Genomic DNA, 20,714 nt, shown 5'->3' on the forward strand with positions numbered 1-20,714 from the left:
CTGCAGTGTACTCACGTTCATCTAGACGGCAAAATCTCAGAGAGGTCATCTGACCAAAGCCAACTCGACTGACGAGGAACTCAGGAAGCCTTGAAGCCTGAGCAGCGAGGGATCGGTAAGGTGTGTATTACCTTTTTTATTATTTTACACCATTTTGAATAGTTTTTTAAGTGATCGGACAACGCTTTTTAATGGTCAGAGATAAAGCTTTGACACTATTATGATGTGTTAGTAATTCTAAGACCTTCCAAGTGTCACTAGGGGACAACAGTATGTGGAGTTGCGAACAGTCAGGGAGCAAAATAAAGGATACCTGGGCGAATGGTGGGGGAATACTGTCTTAGTGTAATAGAATCCCCTCCATCCTACGTTACCGAGCAATCCTGATTAAAAGAAACACATAGTCAAGGCATACAAGTGGTTAAATTAAGATGGCACACACTACAGAGGTCCAAAATTTAAAGCCTACCAGAGCAACATCGGCATGGGATTGGTACACTTCTCATTGGTTTCTTTCACATATTTCAGTTTCCACCCAGACTTCTGAAAATTCTATAAAATTCCTATAAAATTGTTTCTGGTGATTACTCAAAGAAAGAACTAAATTGTATATTGGTGCACTGCTTGACCCAGAACTTGGTTCTCCAGCACTTTGTTGCTCTGTTGAGACAGTGGTCAGTCAGAGCTCAGTATACAGTGAGTGCACGTAATAATTACCGCAGCTCCTTCTCTGCCTGTGGTCAAGGTGCATGTACTGAGCCGCGTGGCTGTGAATCCAGCACTCACTAGAAAGGTGATCCATCATCTCAATGTCTCTCACTGCTCTTGACATGTCTCCTCTCCATAGAAGGTAATAGGAGGTGTAACCTGACACATCAGTGAGCTGGCATTCTATATTGTGCATCATTTTTAGGCTTATACGCCTACTGGAGGCGGAAACTTGGATGTAGCAGACTGTGTCAAGGTATTCGCCTCCAGAAGGCATATATGGCCAAAAATTATGCACTTTAGGACACACGGGGACTCTGTCAGCACCATTATAATCAATGGGCCTGTCTATACACCTGAATCCTGTTTTGAGGGGGTTTTGGATTGTTAAGTCATGTGAGCACTGCAGCCAATGTCATGCTAGCCCCGAGAGACATCACTGGAACAGCGTCAGTGTGAGAGGTGAGTATCTGTAATTTTTTATTTTACACTGGAGACTATAGTACTTAAAGGGAATGTGCCATCAAAAAAAATTTTCCCACAATTTTTTGCTTTAAAATGTTTTATTCTTTTTTTTTTAACGGTATAAAACATTAAAAATTGTTTAAAAAGGTTAGACACTTTTAAAACACTAGCAGTTGCTGAAATTGTCATGAAAACCTAGTGTACCGCTAGCTCACGTTACGACTGCAGTAAAAGTGGGCGGGGTCCACTCACATGTGTGTGATGTCACTGCTCCCCGCCCCTTCTGGGCGTTTGCAAAACGATAAGGGAGGATGAAGTTTAGGGTCACAGTGCGGAGATATTTTGTTGGTGACTGCCAGTGATATGGAGATGTGGAAGGTGTCACCGATGACGGCCGGCAGCACTGATTCTGTTAGTTGGTAATGCTCGTCGTATCACTTGCTGGAGTAAGATGCATGGAGTGTTTCACATGCTGGAATTATATTCAAAGACTGTATCACATGCTGGGATTAGATACAGGGCTCAGTGGAGTGTATCACACAGGATGAGATTAGATACGCAAACTGTATCATGTGCTGGGATTAGATACACAGAGTTTATCACACACTGGGATTAGATACAGGGGTCAGTGTAGTGTATCACATATAACAGAATTATATTAAGGGCTCAGCGGAGTGTATCACACAGGATGGGATTAGATATGAGGACTGTATTATGTGGTGGGATTAGATACGCGGAGTGTATCACATGCTGGGATTGGATACGCAGAGTGCATTAAAAAATGGGTTGATACACAGAGTACATCAAGCACTGGGCTTGGCTATGCAGAGTAGATTACGGACTGGGCTTGGATTCGCAAACTGCATAATGCACTGGGATTAGATAGAGTTGTATCACATACTTAAATTTAATGTGTCTGCATCATGCCCTGGGATTAGATACGCATCTATGCATCATGCACTGGGATTAGATACGAGTTTCTGTGGGCTGTATCACACATGATGGGCATTAGATACACGTCTCTGCAGGATGCATCACACATAGTGGGGATTAGATATACAACTGTGTAGGCTGTATCACACATCATGGGGATTAGATACGTGACTCTGTAGGCTGTATCACACATAACGAGGATTGGATACAAGGCACTACTGCCTGTACCACACATGATGGGCGTTAGAGAAGAGGCAAAGTGCACTGCATCACATATGATTGCATTAGATACACGGCACTGTAGGCTGTACCACAAAAAAAAAATCCTGCACCTTCCCATTGAGAATGGGTTGTTTAACTAGTGGACAACCCCTTTAAAATTATTATTTTTCAATTGGACAACCTCTTCAAAGTAAAAAAAAACTAAAAATAAAGGAAATAGACAAGAGATTTTTGTGTTTAGGTCATACTCTGATATACCCTTTACTAAATATAAATTGAGTTTACATATTGTTTATAGTTAAATATATTTTAATATTTAGTTTTAATATTAATTTAATATTTATTTTTATTTTTTAATATTTAATTTTCTACCATTTCGAAAATGGTAGTTAATGACATGTAATCTTAGAATTTGACTAAAAATAATTTTTTTTTGTTAAACAGGGTTAGGGTTAAAGAATAAAAATAATTTCAGCCCCCGGTTTAAATGATGAGCTTGAGAAATTCCTTGGATTGCCGAAATGCCGATACCTGTATTAAGTCAAGTTAAAGATAATGCTACAAGCCATATGATAATTTCTTGCTTCGACGACTTCAATTTCAAGTCTATTATTTCCTTTCATGCATGTAAATAAATTTTTCTGATTCCAGACAAATATGAAGCCGCCTTACAGTGTGACGCCCGGCTTATTTGGATCCTATTATATTGTAATGAAACATTGTTCGTGAAAATGTGCTCCATTATTATAGGGCAAAATGGTGAGGACAAAAGGTAGATTAATTTCACAAAAGCAAATAATATTTCTAGGATTTTGTTTTCCCCTTATTATTCCTTGTGCATCTGGAAAATAGTGTCAGGATAATAGAAGCATTTTATAGAGGCAAAATTAATCGTCTTATTTAAAATACTTACGGCACATATCATAAAATATATAAAAATCACCCACTGGAGAAGAAAAAATGAATTACAAAAAGTTAAGAAAATAAAATTTCAAAATAGGAAAAGAACAAAACAAGCCATTTTTTACAATACCAAACTTATTTATTCCAAAAATATAAAGACAAAGTATTAAAATTATAAATGCCTTTTTTATGCCTATAAAAGCACCACTGCAATTTATTTATTTTTTTCAGAAGCAGATTTAATTAATAGTTTTAATGAACGCAAAGATAATAATTAAGTTTATTTATCACTTCTGTATGGTAGATGATTATAAAAAAACAACTAAAAAAACACACATCTCCCCATGAACTGGAGGAATTTTTTCGTTTATAATAAATGAAATTTTTATAATTCAAGTTATAAAGTGCCATTGATATTTTTGTCTCAGTCTAGTAATTAGAGTAATTAAAGCCAACCCTTACATTTGAAAATTCTGCTTTTTGTGTATTAAGATGTGGCTTAGAAGCTGCCGCCATTGTTAACATATCTTTGGTTTATTCCATAACATCAATTGATTTATCCTGTTGGAGTCGAAGCAGAGAAACAACTCACGCATTTCGCAGAAATAGTCACATTGCATCGTATGGAATTACTTTAGGAATTTCCTCAAAAAATCGCTGTAAGATATTTTAGATTTTAAATCTTTGTCAAAGTAACCAAAAACGTAGAAGAATTCATCCTCGGAAAGGTTGACGCTAAATTTTCGTAGAACCTGCAATGAGACATGGATATAAATTCCAATAATCAAACATACGGTACTACATGCATTTGGTGGTGGGATTACAGTTGGATATAGACATCTTAGACATATATGTTATATCCACAGAACCTGGGGCATTTATATATATCTACCTATGGAACCAACATCTATTTTAGAGCTGGGGCCGTATTGTGTACCACAAAGAATAGAGGTGAGTGCTCGGCAATTTCCGGAACTCCCATACAAATGAATGGAGAGAGAAGTCCTTGTGGGACCACCTCTTCATTCCGGGTTTCAAGTATGACGCCAACATCTTTTTTGGAATTGGGGCCCTATCGTGTACCACCAAGAATAGTGATGCGTGTTCGGCAATTTCTGGAACTCCCATACAAATGAATGGACAGAGAAGTCCTTGTGTAACCACCTCTTCATTCTGGGTCTCAAGTATGGTATCAACATCTATTTTGGAATCGGGGCCTTATAGTGTACCACCAAGAATCGTGATGCGTGCTCAGCAATTTCCAGAACTCCCATACAAATGAATGGACAGAGAAGTCTTTATGGGACCACCTCTTCATTCTGGGTCTCAAGTATGGCACCAACATCTATTTTAGAATTGGGGCCCTATCATGCACCACCACCAAGAATAGTGATGCATGCTCGGGAATTTCTAGAACTCGCATTAAACAAATAGATAGAGAAGTCCTTGTGTGACCATCTCTTCATTCCGGGTCTCAAGTATGGGACCGACATCTATTTTGGAATTGGGGCCCTATCGTGTACCACCAAGAATCGTGATGCATGCTCGGAAATTTTTGGAACTCCCATACAAATGAATGGACAGAGAAGTCCTTGTGTGACCACCTCTTCATTTTGGGTCTCAAGTATGGCACTAACATGTATTTTGAAACTGGGGCCCTATAATGTACCATCAAGAATAGTGATGCGTGCTCGGCAATTTCAAGAACTCGCATTCAAACAAATGGATAGAGAAGTCCTTGTGTGACCACCTTTTCATTCTGGGTCTCAAGTATGGCACTAACATGTGTTTTGAAACTGGGGCCCTATAATGTACCATCAAGAATAGTGATGCGTGCTCGACAATTTCTAGAACTCGCATTCAAATAAATGGAGAGAACAGTCCTTGTGTGATCACCTCTCCATTCCTGGTCTCAAGACAGATGCAGGTCTGAATCTCAAAAAACACAAGGTTCTACATCTTTGGGTCCCGGACAACCTTTATACACTTTTCAGTGAGCATTCCTATGTTACCTGTTTAAAATCCTGAATCTTGATATATCCAGACCTTGTCTCATCGTAAGACTGAAAAGTTCTTCTGATTGGTCTCCAGTTGCTCAGGATCTGTGGCTGGATCCTAACCATGGCATCTAGGAAATTGGGTCCGTATAATCCAGTACCCATCTACAGTCCAATAAAATATATGAGATGACAACAGAAACATCTTAAAGGGGTTGTGCATGTAACTGGGGCAAGTTAGAATGTGCAAGGAAACAACATCTGTAAAAGCCAAACTGCAATTTTTTTATGAAACCCAATTGCAAAATTTTTATTAAGCTTCACATGCAGACAAATAAGAAAAAAACGTAGCCCTAAAAGGTGGATAATCCCTTTAACTATAAAAAAACACACACAATGTGAGTGGCACTTTTAGGTAGAAGGTGGTTTTGGATGACTGAGACCTCCACTGACATTTTTAATGTATTCTCAGAACTCTTGTCATCCCGGCCCATTTTTTATAAAAAGTGGAAGGTGTGATGAAGGAGAGCTATTCTTCAATCTAACAATAAGTCAGAGACATGACATATACACCCTCAAAAAAACTGTTAAAAGTGTACACAAATCCTGTTGAAAGGAGTCGTTTTGTTGCCCCCCATTGCCTACTTGAAAGGTAAAACTGCTTTACACGCACATAAAAATCTAATATACCCAGGACCTATCCTGATTATCACACTTTGCAACTTCCATCCACTTTTTATCAGTGTGTTGTTCCTCTTCATCAGCATTTTGCCAGCACTACAGGAGCTGGAACTTCCTTCTCTTCACTACCCAGTATGCATTGACTTCCCTGTCATGAACTGAATGATTGTCTCTCTATTATTCCTTTATACAAGTTTGACAGACAGGAGAGCAAGAGCAGAGACAAAGATCTGCCCCATTTCCTGTGGCAAGACAAAGCTCCACCCTCACTTCCTGTAGAGGGACAAAGACCCGCCCCTACTTTACACTTGACAACAGGCAATTAATAGCAAGACAGGTAGAACGAAAAACCCTAATGGTTGACACTTTAATGTTATTTTCCAGGGGTAAAACAACTTAAATTTTTAAACAAAGAGATTTGCGGATTGTCTAGTTATCACATTATCTATCAAATGAGACCAAGTTTTGTGAAAGTCCAGAAACAATTTAAGATATGATGATTTAGAGATCAACCTGATGGAATAAATTAAAATAAGGGGACTGATTTAAAAGGAAACTAACTGTTATGTCAGGACCACGATGTCGAATATTTCCTACTTACCGGTATGCGCGGCTTCTGCAGCTTCAGCCTCTGTAGGAGGGTATTATTTTGGGGTGCTGTTCCGGGGGTGAAGGTCCGCATGAAATATGAATAGGAGACCTTTCCGCTATTTCCCAAATCATATTTCAGTGTTAAACTCTTCAGTTCTTCATCAGAAATTTCCATATTAAACTGACGCAGAACAGCTACAACAAGGTGTAGAAAGTAGCTTAGTTGATATTGGACTTATACTGTACATCAAGTAAAAAAATATGAGGGGGGCAAAACAAAATAAAAAAGCTGATACATTTTGGTATTAGTGGGTTATGTAAAAAATAAAAGATAAATGTACGATCATCACCGAGATTCCAATGATTGAGAGGTCCAAAGTCACCTGTGTGAAAGGAACAGTAGTGAGCATGTGCGACCATTGCTCCAACAGACAGGCAGTGGTCGCACATGCTCACTAACGTTACATTCATACGAGGGACATTGAGATCTCCGTCCTCGTGATCAGTGGTCGCCTGCGATCATTCAACATACATTTAGGACCTGTGACGTGGATGATGTTTATAGGACAGCCCCTTTATATAAAAACTGTCTTTTGTGAAGACCCCTGTGGACATACAGTCCTTATCTCCAGCCAAGTAGCAGTGCCTCAGGATACAGGATCCTAATTTTTGGTTCTTTTCCATTCTGGATCCCAGTGGTGTTCCCGTCTGTGATGCAGAAGCCACCCGTGATGGGGTTCCACATTGATATGTGCTTGCCAAAGAGTCGTGCCTATCTATAGGACAAGTTAGTAGGTCCTAATTAAGGATTATCAGGGGATTGATTTTTGCCTAGCTATATTGTTCAAGGAACTGTTGTGAACTGCAATGCCACATCCAACCTGTGGACAGATGGGGGCACTGTTTCTATAAAACAAAATCCGACAGTAAAATATATATATATATATATATATATATATATATATATATATATATATATATTTTTTTTTTTTATATATATATAAAAATAAAAAATAATTTATTCCTAAATTAAACAAGGTTTAATGATGCTGGCCGTGGAACAGTTTTTTGTACTAATGATCAAAACAAACGGTACACTTAATTATCTCCATAAAATTTGCAACTCTTCATTAAACGTCATTAGCGGTGTGTTCATCTCAGCGTAGGAAACCAAGTTTTGCTAAGAAGGAGGAACCTCGTGGGCATCTAACTTTAATTATAGAGAGATGAACACTGTTAAAACTCTATAGAATCATTTCACAATGATCACTGTATCACCCATGATGCCGGGATGGTATTGGACAAAGAAGTCATGAGCGCCACTGTCACCTGTCTTCTATCATTGTAGCTCTGGCCTGTTACGACCAGTACCAGATCAGGGTCAGAGGAGATCCCCTGGGCCAAATAGGAATTATTCTCTTTTACTTAGGTCCATTTCACATGCACGTGTCTCTGGTACATGTGGCGTCCGTTTTCATGAGCACATGTTGTTTTTTTCCAGCAGTAATGATGTGGGGGATAACCAGCAAAGGTAAAGCAGACAGCTGCGAGCTGGTATTATCAGGCTGGAAAGGTCCATGGTTATTGTGCTCTTCCCAGCCTAAAAATACCAGCGCGCAGCCACCCTAGAACTGGCACATCACGAGATGCTCGCATTTTGGCGCTTGGCCTTCACGCTTTCTGACTCCCCTGGTGTGGTGGTAATCGGGGTAATAGTAGATGGGGTTGATATCAGCTGTGAATTGTCCCAAAACACAGCTGACATCAAGCCCTGGTGTTAGTAAAGGAGAGGTGTCTATCAGATTCCCCACTACTAACTTAGTAAGAAGAAAAAAAACACACAAATATTTTATTCAAAAAACACTCCACAACTATTTCCCTGGTTCAACAATTTATAAAAAAAAATCCCTTGCAGGTCCGACATTTTTTTAATACTGTGTTAGTAATGGGGGAGCCTGGTAGACACATCTCCATTACTAATAGTAGAGCTTGATGTCAGCTGTGTTTTTGGACAATTCACAGCTGACATAAACTCCAACTATTATTACCCCGATTGCCACCGCATCAGGGCAATCAAGAAGAGCCAAGGAAAAGTGCCAGAATTGGAGCATCTCATGTGATGCGCCACTTCAGGGGCGGCTACGGGCTGGTAGTTTTAGGCTGAGAAGGGTCCAATAACCATGGACTTTACTAACTTGATAATATCATCTCTCAGCTGTCTGCTTTACCTTTGCTGGTTATATAAAATGGGGAGGACCCCACAACAATTTTTTTGATTTATAGATTAGGTTAATAGCTGCAAGATTACGTCAACATACAAAGCACTAAAGGGTGCAATTTTTTATAATGTGTCTTGGGGTTGTGAAATTAGATATCTATCTAGGCATTTTTTCCCGTACTGGTATCAGGATGTGACATGGCGGCCATAGTCTGGAAGGAGGGAAATGTAGAGTATCATGACCTGCCAAATCCCAGACAAGGATCACAAATTGTAAATCATTCTGAGGGTCGTACCTTTTGCAAAAGTGATAGGCATGTTCTGCTTTGAACAATCCCTACGTGTTAGGAATGTCTCGACAATAATCATGCTACAACATGTCTCCTGCAGAGACTTCTCAAGCGATTTGCTATCATCTGTTGTGAAACTTGTCAATAAGTATCCAATTTCCCTGCAGCACCCCCGCAGGGGAAATTAAGTATTACACAATATTCTCAAGACCTCCTTCTCTACTCCCCTCTCATCTCTTCTTCCCACAACCGCATCCAAGACTTCTCCCGTGCTTCCCCCATACTCTGGAATTCTCTACCCCAACACATCAGACTCTCGCCTACCACAGAAACCTTCAAAAAGAACCTGAAGACTCACCTCTTACGACAAGCCTACAGCCTGCAGTGATCCTGAACTTACTGAACCGCCGCACAACCTGCCCTACCCTCTCCTAGTGTTTCATCACCCACCCCCTGTAGACTGTGAGCCCTCGCGGGCAGGGTCCTCCCTTCTTATGTACCCGTGTGCCTTGTTACTTGCTCATGTTTAATATATTTGTCTATATTTGCCTGTATTCACATGTAAAGCGCCATGGAATAAATGGCGCTATAAAAATGTATAATAATAATAATATTATTCAATTAAATCGCGCAGTTGTCTGTGCAATACAATAAAAAACAGGACAGGTTCTCCAGAGATGATCTTTGTAGTCTCTCTCCAAGAGATAAGGATGCCTCTCTAGTAAACGTATTCATGAAGATGGTTTTTCTAAACTAAACAACCCCAATAAATCTAAAGATCCAAAATACCCCCTGCTGGCGTCACCAGCTCCTTTGCCAAGGTCTAGGAGATACTCCATAAGAGGCCTTCAAAAAATAGTTGCACTGTGTGTTATCTACTCTACCTGAAAAGTCGGTGGCCGTGACCTGACCCTCCTTTTCCTGGTCCTTTTCTCGAAATGCTCTATGAACATCCAGCCATCGCTTCGAGATTTTACTTTTCAGCTTGTTTTCGATTTGCTCGCAGTTGATGATTGGCGCAGGGTGTGGTGCTGCTGTATGTGGCCTCGGAGCAGGAGTCTGAGGGAAGAAAGGGTTAAAGGGGTGGTCCAGAAAAACATGGCTGCTTTCTTTTGGGCTATAGACCATGCATGGGTTTTCAGCTCAGCTTCAGTCACTACAACGGGTAAATTGGCATACACTAGGTGAGTGGGGCCCTATGCACAGGTTTCACACTAGTAATTCTAATAAACGTAATTCACTTGATACAAACAGAGCCTTAAAGGGGTTGTCTGGCCTTGAGGTAAAAAATTGCAGCCACTGTGTGACTATAGCCTTGTGAACCTTTCCAGCAAGCTCTACGCTGTGAGGATTCTCTGGTGTCGGCGCCGAGAGTTGGCTGTTATGTGACGTGCATGTTTCCAGACACATTCCGACTAGACGTGCCGGCATGCACGCGTCTAGTTGGCCTGTGATCGTATGTATTCAAATCCCATACTTGCGGTCACATACCCGCCGCTGGCAGTGGAGAATCCTCACAGCGCTCGATGTCAGGATTCACAAGTCTGAGGTCACATACAGTGACTGCAGACTTGTACCCCAAGGCTGGACAACCACTTTAATAGGTTATTAAAATCTCAGCCTTTGAGGTCACAGATGATAACTCCATTGTGGCCCTGACCAGAAGCTCTGCCTTCCTCCATTATTTCCATATTATTTCCATGTAATGGTCATATGTGAAGGAGCAGAACTTACGGGAGGTTTATTTAAGGTGGATGGCGCTGTTTTAGGTCGTCTGGTCACCGATGGCCGACCTTCTGTGACTGATCGCTCGGGCCTATAGTTCGGTTCTGCATTACGTGGCAATGGTAACGGAGTAGTTGGCATTTCTCTGCTAAACATCTTCAAGAAATCATGGTATTTGAGATTCCCATACGTATTCAGAGGCAAAATGCTCCAAAGGTGGTCAAACTGTGGAGAAAGAGGGACAATCTAATAAATACCCATAAATGGGAGATAAAGGTAGTTGGTCCTACAGTAAGAGAGGATTTAGGGTGTAAAAAAAGTAATAAGAAATTAATATAAAATATACATATATTATAATTTTCAACTGAGCATCGGAAACAATCAGTTTATTGTTTGCATTGTATAAAGCATTGTCAACAGTTTTCAATGAAAAACTGTGTGAAGATTTTTAGGGGTTGAATTAATGAGTTATTTCCAAATAATATAAGCTATCCCCTATCCATAGGATAATTTACTGATTGCTGAGGGAGGGAGGGGGCACAAACCGATGCGAACAGAGCTCTGCAGAATTGGGTAGAGGAGAGCATGCTCAATCTTTGCTCCATTCCTCGGCTATCAGACTGCTGGAAATAGTGGAGTGTACCGACAGTCCCATAGATAATGAATGGAGCACAGGTTGAGCATGCGCACCTCTGCTCCAGTCAAGACATGCTCAGCAGAGCCTGCCCCTGCGGATCCAGAAACTCATTCTCACGATCGCAGGTTGTCCCCGTAGTAAGTCACTCCTAATCCTATCAATAGGGGCTTGCTGGTCAAGACAAGCTCAGCAGAGCCTGCCCCCGTGGATCCATTAACCCCTTCGCAAGATTGCAAGGTGTCCCCGTAGAAAGTCACTCCTAATCCTATCAATAGGGGCTTGCTGGTCAAGACAAGCTCAGCAGAGCCCTACCCTGCGGATCCATTAACCCATTCTCAGGATCGCAGAGTGTCCCCGCAGTAAGTCACTCCTAATCCTATCAATAAGGGCTTGCCGGTCAAGACAAGCTCAGCAGAGCCTGACCCGCAGATCCATTCTCAGGATCATAGGAGGTCCCCTTAATCAATAAGTCACTCCTAATCCTATCCATAGGGGGTAATTTACCATTTTAGAAATAACCCTTAAAAAGGGTATTCCAATCACAAACATTTCGTACCACCTTAAGGTCATTAAAAGGTCACAAAGGAGGAATCACCCACTTCGGACTCTCTTCTAAAAGCCAAATTGGTGAAAGCTGAATAATTGGCTGGGAAGTAATACTCCATTTTCCCCAAGCTAAACCATTAAGTTGATCATCAGTTCACCGGCTACAAAACATTTAATCTATTTTGGAAAACCCATTTTCTAAATGTTAAATTAAAGGGTCCTCCTTTCAGAATTCTCATCTGTAAGACAGATTGGACAGCGGTTACTTATAGCGTGTTCTCCCTTTTCTCTATTAAGAAGACACATATTGATGTGAATGGGCGTGGTGTAATGCTGAAGTTCCCCTCCGGTGGGAAAACAGGAAACCTGATCACTTATTACCAGTTTCCACCACCGATCACGGCTGATCACTGGAGGACTCAGCAGGAAAACACCTTATGATCAACTTTTTGACCAAGAGTCCATTCTCACAGTTATAATGGCAGATAGTGGTGACTTAAGATTCCCCTTACCTGGTCATCTGTTAGCAACATGAAATTTTTATAAAAAAACTCTCGAAAGTCTTCCTTTGAGATGACATTGATGCCGGCATAATCAATGTTGAAGAGATCCTTAGTGATGGAGTAAAAGCGAGCGGCCATTATTTCCCGTATATGTGTCACAATGTCCTTCATTGTCAGATCTTGACCAGATCTTGGTCTGGTGGCCCTCTCCACTCGTTCCACCCAGGTGGAAACCGGCTGTGACAGGAGAAAAAGTAGTGTTTTAGTGTATTTTACATTAAAATGTTGAAGAAAGTTGTAGTTTTGATGGTCTACAGAGAGCTGTGGGCCTTGAGGGTATATAAAAACTCTGGACTTGTGGAATCATGGGTCACTGGTGAAGTGGAGAATATTCATTTAATGTAGCGGGTGCTGAGAAGATGCGGGCATGTGCATCTGGCCCTAGACACTAGTTGGGAGAATGGGTTTAGGGTGCCACCATGAGTCATTGGCAAATGGTGAGAATGCCAATGGTGGAAAGACTTGAGGAATATGCCTCTGGGCCCAGGTACCAGCCACTAGTTGGAAGAATCATTGGGGTCTAACTCATGGTCTACCAATGATGTCCTCTTCTGACATGTCCATATGCCACGTAAAATAGGTACAATCATAACAAGGGATGGCCTTGCGCTGGATGATGCCCTGTGTCTTAGATATGGTGTACTGCCATAGCATACCATGTATTTTGCTTACAACCGACCTCTTCGGGAGCTGAAAATAGCCAACTAGTAGAGCCTACAGCTCAACAAAAAGATTTGCAGGAACCTGCTCGGTAGACCATGGTTGCAGGACTAGAGCCCTGTGAAGATCTTATCTGCCGACAGCCTCAGTGCCACTTTCGATTAGTAGGGCTGGCGTGTCGAGATGTGCTGTTGATGCAGACAGGTAGGAGAAGGCAGGGCTGTGGAGTCGGTAAGCCAAACCTCCGACTCCGACTTCTCAATTTCCATGACACCGACTGCGACTCCACCAAAATCGGCTCCGACTCCACTCCACGACTCCGACTCCACAGCCCTGGGAGGAGGTTCACATGGCTTTGGTGACCACGAACTACCGACCTGCTAAACTTTTTGTTCCTCTCTATTAGGGGTGTATCCACACCAATCTGACACTAATGACCCGTCCTGTGGACAGGTCATCAATATCATATCAGAGGTCTGGAAAATAAATCCTAGGGTGTCAGGCGATTGGTGGATCCTCCTGAGTTGGGCTTCTCACTTTTCACAGTCCCTGAATCAACAGCTTGGCCGGCTCTGATGCTATGTCTACACCCGCTTTTTCGTGACTGTTCCCACCCTTCCACCAAGAATCTAATGTGACCATTCATTATACATTAATGATTGTGTTTATCTCGACAAGAAGTTTTCTTTCTTATTTTTTTTCCTGCAACGAGTAGTCGAAATCGTCACTCGTTAGTAAAACGTTGGTCCGTTCCTGGTAATCAAACTACCGAGAAGACAGACGGTCTCGCGTCTTATTGTTTGCATGTCAATGGTGTTTTTTTTTTTTTCTAAGTGTTTTTCGGTCAGGAGCTTAATAGTCAGTTTTACGTAAAATTATAGGTTTTATTCGGAAATTCTTGATGCGAGAACAACAAAGGAAGAAAAAAAAAAATTCATAGTGCTTCTGTACGTGAGGCGGTCGTTCCTACCTCGTCGGTGAAGGTAGGGAAATTATGTAGGAAGCTTCTCCAGTCTATTGTGTCGCTCCCGCTCGACGCGAGTTTACTCAAGACGTACTTGAATTGCTTGTCCGTAAGCTTAAAGCAGAAACTGTCAAGGATCCGGTGTAATTGTGAAGGCTTTATTGTGCCGGTGTCGTCCTTATCAAATGAAGAAAACGCCTGAAGGTGACAGGAGAAGGGGCTGAATTAGTTTTCAATCAGTACCGGGTATAATCCGCGGTGACTTTATGGCCGACGTCTTCTCCGCCTGCCGTGTTCTTATGTAAAAACAATAGACTTCTCGCTTCTTGGTACGACTGATGTAGGAGGTAAAAACGGGCAAAAATGTGACTGTCATAGAAACAGGGAGGAGAGAAAACTGTGATATCGAGCTCAGGAAGGAAGAAGATGATAGAAGTTTTAAAGGGATGTCGTGTTAGAACCTATGGACATCATAAGTTGGCTGGTGGAGTAGGAACTGGGGCGATCAACTGATCGATCTAGTAGCTGCTGTCCGTGGTCACCATTTGAGGGAGCTTAGGAACATGCTGTACACTGTCTATATATTAAAGGGAACAATTAAAAGGGTTGTCCACTACAGGACCCCTTCATAATAAACTTAGTGGAGAACAAAAAAAAAACACAAATGATACTCACCTCCCGGACTGCTGGTATCACATGACCTGCAATTAGGCAAAATTCATGAAATCTAAGAGAGATCCCTTCACCCCGGGTCGATTTTCCACTTTTTCCTCCCCTTCCTCCAAAACACATAACTTTTTTATTTTCCTGTCCACATAGCCATATGAGGGCTTATTTTTTGCGGGGCAACTTGTACTTTTGATTGACCCAATTCAATTTATCATGTAATGCACTGGGAAAAAAAATTCCGAGTGTCCTGCAATATTAAAAAAAAAAGTGCAATTCCATAATTTTTTAATTTTTCTAATTACCATGTTCACTATATGGTAAAACTGACCTGGCGATATGATTCCCCAGGTCAATCTGAGTACGCAGATACCAAACTTGCTTTTTTTTTATTAAGTGGTAAAAAAAAAAGTCTGGAAAATTGTAAGAAATTTTCTTTTTTTCTTTTGTCGCCATTTTCCAAGACGTTTTCATTTTTCGAGATCTGGGGCTGGGCGAGGGTTTTTTGTTGGGATTTGAGCTGATGTTTTTACTGATATAATTTTGGAGCAGATAAGACGTTTTGATCGCCTCTTATTGCAATGTTTTGGTGGCCAAAACAACGTAATTCTGTTGTTTTTTTTTCTTTGCTACACTGTTTACCGATTGGATTCATATATTTTGATAGATCGTAATTTTGCCAAACGCAATGATACTAAATATGTGTTTTTTTTTTTTTTTATAGTTCTATGTTTAATGGGGCAAAAGGTGGTAATTGGAACTTCTGTATTTTTTTTATATTTTAAAACTTTATTTTTCTACTTCTTACTGTGTTTAATAGTTCCCCTAGGGAACTTGTAGCCTTGATCGTCTGATCGCCTGTGCTATAACTACAGTGGTTCAGCAGTCCTATGTATAGCTAAAATCACGATCACCTATGAACGCCGACCACGGGCTGGCTTTCACAGGAGGATCATAATGACAGGCACCAAGGTCATCAGCAGACCCCGTCTCTCATGACAACCCATCGGCGCCCCGCGATCTTGTCACGGGCGTGCCAATGGAAGCATGGAGCGATACGCCCGTATGATGGCTCATAAACTCATCATTCGCTCCCAAAAGCAGCTAAAATCATTCTTAGGCAAAAGAAGTTGAACTGTCATCTCACTGAGGGATCAGATTACAGCTGCCTATCGAAATATATAAAGAGGGGAGGAGGAGAAGAGAGAAGCAGAGTTACAAAGACTTTTCTGCATCTTTCTAGTAAGTGTTTTATCTCACTCCAGATCTGGATACACGTCTACACTGCTCAGTACTTGTACATTGTCTTCCATGCTGCTGCTGTGGCTTCGGAGAATGTGCTACATAAAGACGAGAGAAAGCAGGAATCCCTCATGTCTGTGTATGCTGTGTATGTAGGACATTATAGCAGCTCGTCATCATCACACACTAGGCCAGAGACGACCAAAAATTAAAAATAGAGCCTGCAGGGGGAAAATGGTGACAAATGCAGGATACAAGTCATGTAATGTAATAGGTAGAAATAATGTAACTCCTCAAGTACACACATAACAGCTTGTTCTGAAAATTCACCTGAAATTGCAAGAATTATTATAAAGGAGATTTGGAGCTCTGATGATGTGAAGAAATATTAAGACACCGTCACCTACTTCCATTTTGCACCAGGAACAGAACTCAGAGAGAACACGGGAGAATGATACACGTAATTATGTGGACTGCTGTAATCCAGGCTTCCTATATGTCTTAGTGAAATGGATTTACCAGGTGGAAAGTGTCTGGAGAGCAGATACAGTATCCAGTTCTTACTTTATGCAGCTCCTCCTGACAGTTCTTCACCGATTCCTTCAGCTTTACAAGCACCTTCTGTGGACTGACGTGCTGGACGGTCTCCGTGGGCGCAATCATCTCGCGCCTCTGTCCGTACTTTGAAGCTCTCCCGTCGTCAATCATTTTCAGGAAGTCAAAATAGGAGAGTTTGTTGTCAAAAACTCTTAGCCTTAACCTTTAAGATAAACGAACAGCACTTACACCGGGAAGTCATATCTAATTAATTTCCCAATCTGCCTCCGATTAGTCGTCTACTATTGATGAAGGCTCAGTACTGCGATCTGTGCGGCGTCACCATGGATGATGCCCGATGTAACACAAGATAAATAGACATGCTGCGGTCTGGAGAGATGCGCCACATGTCCGTCTCCACGGGCGTCTGTGCACGCATAGAGGGCATGGGATTTCTTGAAATCCCATCTACTATGCTGTAAAATCTTGACGCTACACAAGTACGCAGCGTCCAACCCGCAGCGTTTACTGATCATGTGCACCTACCCTTAATCATTTAATCCCAGTTTTTCATTCATCTCCATTGTCCCCGGTGTATAACATCTAGCCCCCAGGTATATAAAACCCACCCCTTGCTCCCTGGTGTATAACATCCGGCCCCTCACTTCACTGAAGGCTGATTGGAACCTGTGGTCAGGGATGGACATTGTTCCCCACTGCTCTACCGCACACGTCCTTGAGTGATTCATCCTCTACCCGTCACTCAGAGATCTTTCTAGTATGTCTCCTGATGAACCGACCTCGGGGAAACGCGTCGAGTTGAACATACTGAGATATGTATACTGAGATGCACATACTGAGATTTGTATACTTTTATGTATTATCTATGTAATTGGGGATTTGTCTTTTTTTGGTTAGGTGTTATGGTTCACCTTTTTTGGTGACTGTACGTGCGGCCTGCTTTTTGTATTTTTTCGGTTTTGTTGCCATCTGGCATTGTTAGGGCGTATCAGGGACAGACGACGGGAGCAGGGGCGCCATTTTGCGCAGGATTATAGGGTGCCAACCCCCACAGGCAGGCAGTATGTATCTAGGTACAGTTTAATCCCACAGGAAGGCTATAGTCCATATGGGGATATGTGCAATTGTGTACTAAGAGTGCGCTATTATTGATCTACTATAGCACACGTGCACTTTATTCTTTGCTGCTCCAATTATATAGCACATTGGTTTTTTCTATTTTGTTCGTTTGTCTGTTTGTATGGTCTGCTGTGTGTCTATTTTCCTCACTTGAGGGTCTTCCAGGGTGAGTCAGGGCGAGCCTACGTTGAGCGGGGGCGCTATTGCGCAGGGTTTATAGGGTGCCAACCTCCGTGGCAAGGTAGGGTATAGACAGTTATATATTAGGACCTGAGTGCACCCTGTATCTTTTTGTCAGCCTACAGTACACGTTTTTAGGTCGTGAGTGTTGTCATTTTTTATCTGTATTATTATTAAATGTTACGTTTTATAGTGTATTGTATTTATTTGCTTATTTAGTGCTTTAGTCGGTGAATTACTTTTGTTCTTTTGGGCACTTACATTTATAAGTTTTTCTGTGATAATATCTGACCCCCTCGCAGTGGCGTAGGAAGGGGGGTGCGGGGGGGGCGGTCCGCCCCGGGCGGCACAATGCGGGGGGCGGCCGGCGCTGCTGGAGAAGAAAAAAAAAAGAAAAAAAAAAAAAGACGCCCCTTTAAATCTTCGGGCGGCGCCGTCCGCCGCCACGACCAGGGCCAGCTCCCCCCACCACCGGACCCCGCTCTATACTCACCTCTCCTGGTTCCTGCGGCGCCGGCAGCTACAGCGTCCTCTGACTCTGCGACGTCTCAGAGCAGAGGGCGCGATGACGTCACTACTGTGCGCGCCGCTCTGCCTCTCTGTCCTGAGCGTCGCAGAGCCGGAGAGACGCTGACTGCACCGGACCTGCGCTAGGAACGGGAGAGGTGAGGATTTTACTTTTTTTTTTTTTTCTTTATGTCTGACTGTCTGGGGCTGGGGCAATGCTGGACACACTGGGGCAATACTGGAGACCATGGGGCAGATTGCTGGACACACTGGGGCAATACTGGAGACCATGGGGCAGATTGCTGGACACACTGGGGCAATACAGGAGACTATGGGGCAGATTGCTGGACACACTGGGGCAATACAGGAGACCATGGGGCAGATTGCTGGACACACTGGGGCAATACAGGAGACCATGTGGCAGAATGCTGGACACACTGGGGCAATACAGGAGACCATGTGGCAGAATGCTGGACACACTGGGGCAATACAGGAGACCATGGGGCAGATTGCTGGACACACTGGGGCAATACTGGAGACCATGGGGCAGAATGCTGGACACACTGGGGAAATACTGGAGACCATGGGGCAGAATGCTGGACACACTGGGGCAATACAGGAGACTATGGGGCAGATTGCTGGACACACTGAATACTGGAGACCATGGGGCAGATTTCAGGACACATTGAGGCAATGCTGGAGACCCTGGGCAGACTTCTGGACATACTGGGGCAATACTGGAGACCATGGGGCAGATTGCTGGACACACCGGGGCAATACTGGAGACCATGGGGCAGAATGCTGGACACACTGGGGCAATACAGGAGACCATGGGGCAGATTGCTGGACACACTGGGGCAATACTGGAGACCCTGGGGCAGATTTCTGGACACATTGAGGCAATGCTGGAGACCCTGGGGCAGACTTCTGGACACACTGGGGCAATGCTGGACACTGGGGCAGATTGCTGGACACACTGGGGGTAATATGCTGGACACACTGGGGCAATGCTGGACACTGGGGGTAATATGCTGGACACACTGGGGCAGACTGCTGGACACACTGGGGAAAGGCTGGACACTGGGGCAGATTGCTGGACACACTGGGGGCAGTGCTGGACATACTGGGGCAGATTGCTGGACACACTGGGGGTAATATGCTGGACACACTGGGGCAGATTGCTGGACAACATGGGGGTAATATGCTGGACACACTGGGGCAGATTGCTGGACAACATGGGGGTAATATGCTGGACACACTGGGGACAGGACTTGAGGCATGGGCAGAATGTAGATACGGGGCATGATTGGAGACACGGGGCAGGATTGGATCATGGGGCAGGACGGATACGATGGAGGCTGGTGGGGCAGGATGTGGAGATCATATGGGGTAGAATGGATACTCATGAGGGCAGGATGCGAGAACATATGGCTGGAGCCAGGAATGAGAAACGGGGCCAGGGTGGGGAATATTATTACCATAGGGGCTAATTAAGGGATATTATTACTGCAGTGATGTATTTATTTTATTTTTTTGAGTATACTGTTTTAAATGGGGGGGCGGTCTTGTTACTGTGCAGAGTGACACTATATCACCTTTTTTTCTTCATGTGATGTAATGTAGAAGTTGTGAAAAATTAAGTAATGTGTTCTGCAAGCGGAGCTCGAGATAACTGTGTTATTTCCTGCAGAAACGAGTCCTGGCTGGAAGGAATGATGGCGGTCTGTGCTGGATGAAAGATGAAGGACTTCACCTAGAGACGTCACTGGTGAGTCAGTGTTACCTATACACTGACACTATACACTGTATACTATATAGAGGTCCTGTGTATAATGTCACCAGTGATCTCTGTATTACCTCTACACAGACACTGCATACGAAGTACAGATCTCCTGTGAATACTGGCACTTATGGTGATAGTATTGTGGGTTTTTTTTATTACTGATCAGTATTGTAGTATTCAGTCACTATGTGGTGGTAATATGTGGTCTGGAAATGGTGTTGTGGTATTTGTCCCTTGTATGTAGTATTATTCGGTCACTATGTGGCCTGGTCATGGTGTGGTGGTATTAAGTCACAGGTGTGGCATGTGGGGGTGACACCATTAGGCCCAGTTTAAGTTCTACAAAACAGGAAAACCGTTTTTGGTAACCTTTGTGTGTATTGAGCCGGGGGGGGGGGGGCGCCAAACTCGGGAACAGCCCCGGGCGGCAAAAGCTCTAGCTACGCCTCTGCCCCCTCGCCCCGATGTATATAACATCCACACCTCGCTCCCCAGTGTATAACATCCACACCTCGCTCCCCAGTGTATAACATCCACACCTCGCTCCCCAGTGTAT

At 43.0% G+C, this 20,714-nt stretch overlaps 1 protein-coding gene across 2 annotated transcripts in view; it reads right to left on the bottom strand.

The window, feature by feature from the left end:
- Positions 1–3,354: 3,354 nt before the first annotated feature.
- Positions 3,355–20,714, bottom strand: part of EFCAB6 (EF-hand calcium binding domain 6) — a 124,225-nt gene continuing 106,865 nt past the window's right edge. Inside the window, exons 24-31 of one of the 2 annotated variants that reach the window (XM_069763367.1) lie at positions 16,576–16,771; positions 14,110–14,301; positions 12,429–12,656; positions 10,743–10,958; positions 9,893–10,067; positions 6,511–6,695; positions 5,244–5,393; positions 3,355–3,983 (exon numbers count right to left, since the gene is read on the bottom strand). In XM_069763367.1, coding sequence (XP_069619468.1) covers positions 3,861–3,983; positions 5,244–5,393; positions 6,511–6,695; positions 9,893–10,067; positions 10,743–10,958; positions 12,429–12,656; positions 14,110–14,301; positions 16,576–16,771 — 1,465 coding nt within the window. In that variant the 3' untranslated portion in view covers positions 3,355–3,860. The remainder of the gene's footprint in view (positions 3,984–5,243; positions 5,394–6,510; positions 6,696–9,892; positions 10,068–10,742; positions 10,959–12,428; positions 12,657–14,109; positions 14,302–16,575; positions 16,772–20,714) is intronic. The other variant, XM_069763368.1, reaches the window with a different exon arrangement.

The sequence above is a fragment of the Ranitomeya imitator genome, chromosome 4 (genome assembly GCF_032444005.1).
Source record: "Ranitomeya imitator isolate aRanImi1 chromosome 4, aRanImi1.pri, whole genome shotgun sequence".
Taxonomy (NCBI): Eukaryota; Metazoa; Chordata; class Amphibia; order Anura; family Dendrobatidae; genus Ranitomeya; species Ranitomeya imitator.